This window comes from Morus notabilis, unplaced genomic scaffold (assembly GCF_000414095.1).
Source record: "Morus notabilis unplaced genomic scaffold, ASM41409v2 Scaffold94, whole genome shotgun sequence".
NCBI classification, from domain to species: Eukaryota; Viridiplantae; Streptophyta; class Magnoliopsida; order Rosales; family Moraceae; genus Morus; species Morus notabilis.
This window is the reverse complement of record NW_010363899.1, coordinates 12,293-22,467: the sequence shown is the minus strand read 5'-3', so window position 1 is coordinate 22,467 and position 10,175 is coordinate 12,293. Positions and strand designations below refer to the sequence as shown.

At 37.3% G+C, this 10,175-nt stretch overlaps 1 protein-coding gene across 1 annotated transcript; it reads left to right on the top strand.

Annotated features, from left to right (window-relative positions):
- Window positions 1-346: 346 nt before the first annotated feature.
- On the top strand, window positions 347-10,175 carry LOC21388432 (DNA topoisomerase 3-alpha). Its single transcript, XM_024170146.1, has 23 exons — window positions 347-925; window positions 1,007-1,079; window positions 1,295-1,417; window positions 1,522-1,643; window positions 1,740-1,812; window positions 1,901-2,017; window positions 2,404-2,487; window positions 2,703-2,882; window positions 2,972-3,100; window positions 3,492-3,566; window positions 4,022-4,111; window positions 4,248-4,352; window positions 4,436-4,470; window positions 4,884-5,013; window positions 5,589-5,641; window positions 5,720-5,819; window positions 6,422-6,460; window positions 7,331-7,409; window positions 7,541-7,612; window positions 7,825-7,896; window positions 8,866-9,030; window positions 9,585-9,705; window positions 9,950-10,175. Exons 1-23 carry the CDS (start codon window positions 447-449, stop codon window positions 10,173-10,175), a joined length of 2,742 nt encoding a protein of 913 aa, XP_024025914.1. The 5' UTR covers window positions 347-446.

The following is a 10,175-nucleotide window of genomic DNA, read 5'->3' as shown; positions in this document are numbered from 1 at the left end:
TATTGATTTAAGGAAACTTGATAAAAATTTGACAATTCATGAATTTATGCATTTACAGTTTAAACTATTTTTCCAATCACTTTTATAGGGGTACTTTGGGTATTTTAAGAAGTTTAAAATTTAAATAACGACTACTGTGATTATAATTAAAGGTCTTGTTCATTTCATAATTCAAGTCATATTAATATAGTGTTTTCTTTAACAAAAATTTTAAACTTAACTTTTTAACTATAATATTTTTCTCTCACATGTACAACTCAAATCATAACTTTGATGCAAATGAACATACATAAATATCCACAAAATTCAGGAGTACTAGCGTAATTTAACTATTATTTATCTTTTTTATTTAAGAAAAAAAAGGAGAGAGACAAGAATTTGACACAGAAAGGGAAAGGGCGGGAAAATTCTCAGGCAACAGGGAGTGAAGCGAAGCAGCATTGCAAATGTCCGGCGGCGGTCGGAGCATCACAGCTCTGAACGTGGCGGAGAAGCCGTCGGTGGCGAAGTCGGTCGCCACCATCCTCTCCCGCAACCACCAAGGCTTCCGCGTGAGGGAAGGCCGTTCCCGTTACAACAAGATCTTCGAGTTCCCTTACTCCATCAATGGCGTTGCCGTCCAAATGCTCGTCACCTCCGTCACCGGCCACCTCATGGAGATCGAATTCGAAGATCGATTCCGCAAGTGGCATTCTTGCGACCCCGCCCACCTCTTCCAAGCGCCTATCCGCAAGTCCGTCCCCGACGACAAGCTCGACATCAAACGCACCCTCGAGGATGAGGCTCGCCGCTGCCAGTGGCTTATCCTCTGGCTCGACTGCGATCGCGAGGGCGAGAACATCGCTTTCGAGGTCATCAATGTCTGCACCGCGGCCAATCCTCATCTCACCCTACGCAGGGCACGTTTCTCTGCCTTGATCGATAGGTTTTTCCTCTTTCTTAAACTCTTTCTTAATTTCTAGGGTTTCGATGTTTTTTTCGCTCCTTAGATTTTGGTGAATCGCAGGGAAATCCATGAGGCCGCGCAGAATCTTGTTCAGCCTAACAAGTTCTTCGCTGATGCGGTGGATGCTCGTCAAGTCAGTACCTTTCCTTTCCAGAAACTCATTTTATCTGATGTTTTTCCGAATCATTTGTTACTAGTACTGCTTTTGTAGATATAGTGTGTTAGTGAGAAGTGTGATATGATTTTGAGGAGAAGAAAATTATTTTATTATGTTTTGGAGGTCTTAGGTTCCTAGAAAAACCTACTGGATGTTAATTTCTTTCAATAAGTTTTCCATGTCACTCGCAGGAAATAGATCTTCGAATTGGTGCTTCTTTCACCAGGTTTCAGACTATGTTGCTGAGGGATGCGTTTGTTATTGATTCTGCAACTGATGACAGGAATCTTGTTCTAAGTTATGGTCCTTGTCAGGTATGTCTTTGATGCCAGCTCAAAGCACAATGATACAACTGATTTGAATTTTTTAAAAATGGATGCTTACTGCATTTGTGTTTTTCTCTCCTTGCCCAATCCAGTTCCCCACGCTTGGATTCGTTGTTGAACGTTATTGGGAAGTACAATCACATGAACCCGAAGAGTTTTGGGCTATCAACTGTTCACACAGATCAGATGAAGTCATTGCTACGTTCAATTGGATGTAAAGCTTTGAAGCCTTTTTATGGAAACTTTTATTCCTTTTGAGCTTTAGTAATTACGAAGTTTAGAAGTTCAATGACATACATAAATTTTGCAGGCGTGGACATTTGTTTGATTACACTTGTGCAGTTGTAATATATGAGATGTGTGTCGAGGAACCAACTGCAACCGTGAGTATTGATAACCAAAATGCGCATATTGACAACTTTGAAGCTCCCATTTAAATTAGCAGCTTTTTACATTTTCAGTTGCATTCAGGTCACAAATGTTAGAAAGCAGGAAAAACTTAAGTATCCTCCGTATCCTTTGAATACCATCGAGCTCGAAAAGCGTGCTTCAAGATACTTCAGGATGAGTTCTGAACATACCATGAAGGTGAGCACTTGGCGTCCCACGTACCATCATTTTCTTTCTTTGCTTCCATCAATAGTATCATTCCTAGTATACATTTTATGTCCTTTCAAATGAATCTTATGCTCTTCCTTAGTTTCAAGCCTCCTTCAATCACCTTAAGTGTCCACTAATCATTTTGAAGCCAAACAAACAAAATTTTTAAGCATTAGATGTAAATATGTGTTGTCGCACAAAATACACATGTTATTTGAAATACATTTTGATTTGTGGTCCAATATCTTCAGCGTTAGATGTACAATTTTTTACTTGGTATGCTCGCTGTTTTTGGTCTTATAGCTGACAATGTTTTGCTGGTTGAGTTCTAGATGAAATTCTAAGCACTGGGTTCACTGATTTTCTCTGTATAGGTGGCAGAAGATCTGTACCAAGCAGGTTTCATCAGTTATCCTCGCACAGAGACAGATTGCTTTTCCCAAAGGACTAATTTGCATGTTGGTAACCGTCTTTGAATTATATTAAGTAACATTAGTGAAGGAAGTAATCCACATATCAAAGAGTCAATTGAAATTTATGATATCAAGATAATAGGCAGTTGTTACTGAATGTAATTTGATTCTCTTTGTTTTATGTTAGTGCTTCCGTTAGTAAATGCTTGTACTCAGCCCCTTGTTAAAATTACTTATGGTTAGAGCTTTGACTTGATCAGGCGATAGTGGAAGAGCAGCAAGGGCATCCTATATGGGGATCATATGCACAAAGGTTATTGGACCCTGGTTCCGGACTTTGGAGAAACCCTGGTAATGGCGGACATGATGACAAGGCCCATCCACCCATTCACCCAACAAAATTCTCTGCTGGAGAACCAGCATGGAGTCAAGATCACCTTGTAATAAGACTGTTATTATGTTTAGTCCAAGTCAACATTGCATCTCTATTCAGTTTTCCCCATGAATTCAATATTATTTCACCTTTCAGAGGTTATACGAATTGGTGGTACGCCATTTCCTTGCATGCGTCTCGCAGCCAGCTGTAGGGGCTGAAACTACTGTTGAGATTGATATTGCTGGTGAATTGTTTTCGGCATCAGGGAGGGTTGTATTAGCCGTAAGTTCTCTGCAGGATTCCCAGTTTTTAGTGTTCTTTAGTGAAAATTTTATTTTTATTTATTTGTGGGTTTGTAAGTAGTAAAGACACTTGTTTTTTATTTATTATTTTTTTTTTTCTGTGGGATGACAGCTAATATATGTAACCAAGTTTGCCTGAAACTTTGATCATTGCAATTTTGATTAACTTTTCATTCATAATTGGGCTGATGTGATTTAATAAATCTTTGACACTAGGCTAAAGGAGATGCTTATTCATATAGAATACTTAAACAAATATTAATACAAGCACTGGAGACTTTGTTGAATTACTTTATACATTCAAGAAAATTGTCGCAATTTCTCTCCCGCTCAACTCAATGGTTCTTATTCTTAGCTACTTGTATTAACAGAAAAATTACTTGGACATATACCGCTTTGAATCATGGGGAGGTTCACTAATACCAACTTATGTTCTGGGGCAACAGGTTTGCTACATCTAACTTCAGTCTGGAGCTCGAATTTTGTCTCTGTTTTCAGAATGTCGTGTTTCATATATGCTTCATTACTTCTTTAACAAACACGTACTCCGTCCTGTCTGCTAGATGAAGTTCTAGTCTAGCTTCAGCTCATATGCTTCCTATGAAGTTGTTTCACTGCTAGATATGTACTTGAAACTCAATGCAAGTGAAGAAAGATGATCGACTGTTCCTTTACATGCATATATGTATGTACACACACACACACACCACACTCCTAAAGTTAGAACTCCTCATTTATATCACGTTCCTTGTTCTCACTACGCAGTCCTATTGGTTACCCTTTCCTACTAAATAAGTATATACAGTGCAATTTTCTATGTTCTGAAATTCAAATACTTTCGCCTCTTTAGCATGTGTGTGATCTTAGAAATAGAGAACATTAGATTTATTATGTTTTGCAGTTTGTTCCCACAACGTTGACTCTTGATTCAGGAGTGACTAGACCGCCACCACTTCTGAGTGAAGCTGATTTGTTAAGTTGTATGGACAAGGTGATAAATATTAAATGCTCTGTTCTTGCTGGACTTTATTTCTATTATTTATTCTACTCATCTGTTTATCAGTGCAATAGTTATTCCACTTGCTAAACGCAAGGACCTATTTCCTGTCTTCTTATCTACGTTCTAGGAGGGCATTGGTACAGATGCAACTATGCATGATCACATAAAAAAGCTGCTGGATCGATGTTATGCGACTAAGGACGCAAACACTCGTTTCTCACCCACTAATCTTGTAAATTTTCTGCGTCTAACTTGTTGCAGAAATTTTTGTTGCAATCTCATATATTTGATAAATTTTATTGCACATGATTTCAGGGTGAGGCGCTGGTTATGGGATATGATGACATGGGGTGAGTTTTGATCTTGTTTTGTAGCTTTAAAGCTATAGTAATCCTTTTATTTTTCTTATCAGAAAATGTACAACTTTGAGGGCATACTAACTAACTAGTGATGTATACGTGTGTCTATGACTCAACTAAAAAAAAAAATGCACCGCATGCAATTTTAATTGCAAAACCATCATCATGTCATGTGAACAATAAATTGGAAAATGCACTTTTCATTTGCTTTGTATGTGTCACTATTTATACTATATTTGCACCAAATCTTATGCCTTGGCACTGTATGTATCCGCTGGCTAAATTATTCTAAGTTGCTGATGTTTGTCTATCTAGGTATGATTTCTACCTCACATTTTATTCCCCACCTTTTTTGACGTTTGTGTTAAATTGAGATAATAAAGTTGGAATACTTTGCACCGCAGGTATAAATTATGGAAGCCATATCTTAGAGCCGTCATGGAGCGGGACATGAAAGCAGTTAGTGAAGGTGCAAAGAGCAAAGCTGAACTTTTGGAAACTTGCTTGCAGCAGATGAAAGCTTGCTTTTTGGATGTAAGTTCGTACTCTCTATTTCTGTGGCTATAGATTTTTGGTTCCAGTGGTGCTATGCTCTGACTTTGGTTTCCTGCATGCTGTTATTAGCATTACAAAATTGCTCTATTACCTTTATGAATCATCACATTACTCCCTGCTTGATCTGGAACTTGGCGTTTTGATTTTATATATCTATTTAGCTCTCCCTTGCTAGTATGCTCTAGTTTATCGGTTCTTCACACTTAACTCAATGCCAACCAAAAATATAAGAATTCATCATTACTCTCCCTTCTTTTTCTTCCTCTATATTCCATGTTTGTTCCAATATAAAAATATCTTGCTGTTTCCTTCATATATAGTTGCATAATATTGTCCTCCTGACAGCTCTCTGAATGGGTTTCTCTTTTCCAACCTCTTTTTAAATTGAGGAGTTTTTGTTGCCATTTAAAATAAATCCAGTGAATGATTATGGACAACGATAAGTTGGCTATTTAGTTGCTATGTGCACTCTTTCTTGCATATGTTTATCCCTTGTGCATTATAGGTATACAAACAAGCAACATCAGTTGTTACATCCTTGGGCATATTTGCAGGCAAGGTTAAACAAAGCTAAACTCTTGGAGACCATGGCAATTTTCTTTGAGAGGTAATTGGTAATTCCTATATGTTTTTTGTGTTATTGGCACCGGATTCCTTAAGTGACATGCTTCCATCCTTCATGTAGATCTAATAGATCCAGTGGAGATGAGCAACATGGACCTGTAGAAGTTGTCCGGCCGTGTGGACTTTGCCACGAATCAGACATGGTTCTTAAGCAAAACCGGGTAATCAAGTATATCTTGAATTTCTCCTAATATAAGTTTGGCTGGTAATTCATTTTCTGTTAAGTTATCGGTTTTTCTTTTTCTTTTTCTTTTTTTTTTCTCTGGCCACTCTAAAATGTGTGATTATTACTTTCTGCATCACTAATCTGCTGAACAAGGATCACACTGAAGCTTTTAGCAGTGCTATGTGATGTTACTGGAGTTAAAGGATGTTCCTTTTATATATATATATATATATATATATTCCGTTTCTGAGAATGTTCTATTTAATTCTTTTTTTTTCCCTTTTTAATCTGTTGGCATTAGAATGTATTGTTCTCTCTCTCTCTCTCTCTCTCTTCTCTCTCTCTCTCTCTCTCTCTCTCTCTCTCTCTCTTTTCTTTTTCATGTTAGTCCAACATGAAAACAAATATATATTCACACACACACATATATATATATAATTATATATCAATATCTAAATTGTTACTTTCTGGTATTTCACGCTTATAGGGACCTTTTAGTTTTAGTTTAGGGTTCCATTCGAGAATATATATTTCGTTTTCTTTTCTGAGTCATTTAGGTTGTGTTTCTTTTTAAACTGGTATTCGTTCTGTCTGCAGGATGGAAATTTCATGGTCGGATGCATGGGTTATCCACAGGTTTGTAACCTAGTGTATGAGACATGTGCTTTACTACAACTCACATGTTTGCTAAAGCACTTATAGAAATAGTAGAGCATTTGAGAGTAAAAAAAAAAAAGGTAGCAAACGAGTTTTCAGTATGGGAGCGTGATATTTGTATCCCTTTCAGGCAAAGATATTTCTCTGAAACTTTCACTTTTTTTGTTTTGTTACGTTGGATTTGAAAGGTTTATTGAAGTTTACTTTTCTTTTGGTTTGAATGATTCCTTGTTCTCCTTTGGCTACGATAGTTTTTTAGTTGTCACTAATAAAATTTCTAATTCTTAAAACCGGAAGAGAAGAAAAAAGTGGCAAAAAAAAATTACTGATCATCTTCACTTGGGATCCAGTTGTTTGCCGTTGATTAAAAAATGTGTTAATTATAACTTGTATGCAGCAGGAGTTTCTAATAGATTGTTCTCATCTAGTTATTAACCAGTACCTTCCTTGAAATAATTCCATCCTTTTGGCACATCCAACAATTTTCCCTGGCATTGTCATTGATCTGTGCTCTTGTTTTCAACATGTGGAGAAATGGTTTCTAAACTGACCCAACTTTCGTAGGGTGATGCGTGGCTAGCCAGCAAAGTTCTTGGAAAACTCATATTTATACTGATAGCTTGACTTTTATTAACTATTTAGAGCTGTAATATAATGTGAGCTGGTCCCAACTTATTTTGTAAACTTGAATTAGGGTATACCTGATTTCTTAAGCCTCCTTGAGAAACTTGTTCTTATCTGGTCTCTTTAACTATGTTCCTCACGGAGAAACTTGCTGACTTTGAATCTCCTTTTCAGTCAGTCTTCACTTTTGTGATGGTAATTACATCTTTTTGTTATACTTTTTAGTGTAGGAATGTTGTATGGCTCCCTGGTTCTGTATCAGAAGCTGCTGTAACATCCAATATTTGCAACTCTTGCACTCCAGGTTATTTTAATATTGTTATTTCAACATTCTTGCTTAATTACTCATTTAAATGCTACTGAATCCAACACGAGGTTTGCTACAAGTTTTTGGCCATACTAACTTTTTAGTCATACTAACTTTTGTTTCTGTAGGTCCTGTCCACTTGATTCAGTTTAAATTTCGCCGCTTGGAAATACCACCCGACTACAATGCGAGCCATTTGGGTATGTATAACACAAGGAATAATTGGGCTGTCTATGCATAAACTTTGTATTGGGCTTTCTTGATCAGCCGAATTACTTGTTACTTATTGCTGTGTGGTGTTGCTGCATTATAATACGACATATCGTTGTATTTTCCATTAATTACTTTATTAATTATAGTTTACTTTAAGCACCTGTGAGCTTGTAATGGTGAGTTTCATGTTACAAATCAGGTTGCATTGGTGGCTGCGACGCGATTCTTAGACAGTTGATAGAAATTTGTGGAACCGGTACCAGGATGTCAGGTTTGTATGTTTTTATGTATTGCGAGTCCAAGAAATTATTTGAATAAAGCATACGTATACTAAATTTCAACTAGTGCATTTCTTGTAATGTTTTGGTGGAAGTTCTTAAATCTGCAATTAGCAAGTCAAATATCCAAAATTAGTTTATTAACATATAATTTCTTATGCTGAGAACGTAAGACTGTGGAAACAATAATGTGGTGGGCATTTTCTTTTTTTTTCAGTCCCTGAGCAGTTATTTCACAGAAACCGAGTCTAGCGAACATAATACATCTATCAGTTAAGATGTATTTTTTTTTTCGCTTAGAATTAGCGTTACCAACTTATGGGCCATGATGTTGCCTCATTTTGAAGGTCCTTGTGGTTGATCTGCCAATGGGTTTGGTGCGTTCTTTGCTTCCGTGTGTTTTATCAAAAAAAAAAAAAAAAAAAAAGAAAGAAAAAGAAAAAGGTTCTTTTCTTAGAAAGCTATTTTAATTTATTCCATTAAAGGAAATTTCTGTCCTATTTGCCACCAAAAGTTTAGTCTGTCACAGTGGATCAGGAGTAGAGTTCAAAAGACCAGACCTTGTAATTTAAGTTTCTGAGTAGATGCAGAACTTCAAAAGACATTGCATGTTTATCACCACTCTAAGTATTGTTCGAATTTTAAAATATCAACCTGACAAGATCTATTTGATTTCTTTGTGCGTGTGTGCTCGTGCATAGATATGCATATGCACATGCATATGTATACAAAGAGAAATGAGAGTGATGCACTTGCGTAGATATAAACACATCACAAAAATGGAAAGGCTTTTACGAGTTTAATTATTACCTATAAACACGCGTGCGCACACTTGGATTTGTACATATGTATGTATAGATACACACATACATTCTCATACTGGATATCTTTTTCTTATGTTTCCTCCTTACTGTGCATGAACTTCTGAAACCAATCTGACAATATTTCAATATGTGCTTCAGCAAGAGGACGCGGACCCACTGCATCATCAGGCAGTGCCCAACAAACTAACACTCGACAAGGTGTTTGCATATACTGCCATCAAACTGGGCATTCTTCAAGCGATTGCCCTTCCCAAGTTTCAGCCCCTCAAAGTACTAGATCTCGTAGAGCAAACGTACAAAGTGGTGAGTAAATGATTTTGTTATTTCCGAAATATTTTTGGCAAAGTATTGAACGATCAAATTAGTTGAACGTGAGAAACGTATGCTGGGAGAGACAAAGCTGAGTCACTGACAAATATACTGCTCTATGTATTTTATTTCAAATATATACTGCTCTAGGTATTTTATTTCAATGGATGCAATCAAAGTAACAATTTGATAAGGATAGGAGGAAAGGAATAGCTTTGGACTCTCTAGAAGAGAACACCCTCGACAAAGTATACAGAAATTCCTAAAATTGAGTTTGATGCCTCCGTCAGGACAGTGATAGCTTTTTTACGGAGTTTAAAAAAGTTATCACGGATGGGGAAAAGCCTATTGAACAAAACAGTAAACAAACACACCCTATTGAAAGAGATATCAAGCAACAAATATGACTCGAAATTGAGTTCTTGCCAGCCTTTTGAACTTGCTATGTTATTTAATGAGAATAAATTGGATGATTTCAGTTTATATCATGTTGCCATCCATGCTTGGCTACAGGCTAGAATAGAATTTCCCAATTTCATACTGTGCAGGTGATTCATCAATTCCATGTGGTACTTGTGGAGCTCCGTGTCCTTTGCGGACTGCAAATACAGCAAACAACAGAGGGCGAAAGTTCTACTCGTGTCAGTCACAGGAATGCAACTTCTTTGTGTATGTGCACTCATTCACAATCCTGATTCTGATTCTATCCTCTATGCTTTAAAATGATAAAACTCCAGATTATCTTTCAAACCAGAGCCTGACTTTCTTTTGTTTTTGGCCTTTTTTTTTTTTCTCTCGTCCAAATTTCTTATCCATCCCTTTCCTTTTTTTCAGATAGTAGAAGTATATTGTTGTACATCTATTGTGCAAATTTTGTGTACGTACACTCATACATCTTTGGCCTCTCATGCAGATGGGAGGATAGCCTCAGCAATGGCAGTGGAGGAAGAAGTGTCCCGCGAGCAAACACGCGGGCCCCAGCTTCTAATTCCAGCAGGAACGGTGGCCACGGGAGAGGCGGCCGAGGCACAACTCGGGGGGCTGGTGCGACTTTTGTGTCAGCAACAGGTGATCCAGCTTCTGGCAGGTGCTTTGTTTGCGGCGATCCATCACACTTTGCGAATGTCTGCCCCAATTAG

What these genes read in the sequence shown, in the direction of transcription:
- LOC21388432 (XM_024170146.1), top strand. Translation starts at nt 447, where the DNA reads ATGTCCGGCGGCGGTCGGAGCATCACAGCTCTGAACGTGGCGGAGAAG. An exon ending in CATGGAGTCAAGATCACCTT is followed by an intron (nt 2,883 to 2,971) that starts GTAATAAGACTG and finishes TTCACCTTTCAG; the next exon opens with AGGTTATACGAATTGGTGGT. An exon ending in CAGGAATGCAACTTCTTTGT is followed by an intron (nt 9,706 to 9,949) that starts GTATGTGCACTC and finishes CCTCTCATGCAG; the next exon opens with ATGGGAGGATAGCCTCAGCA.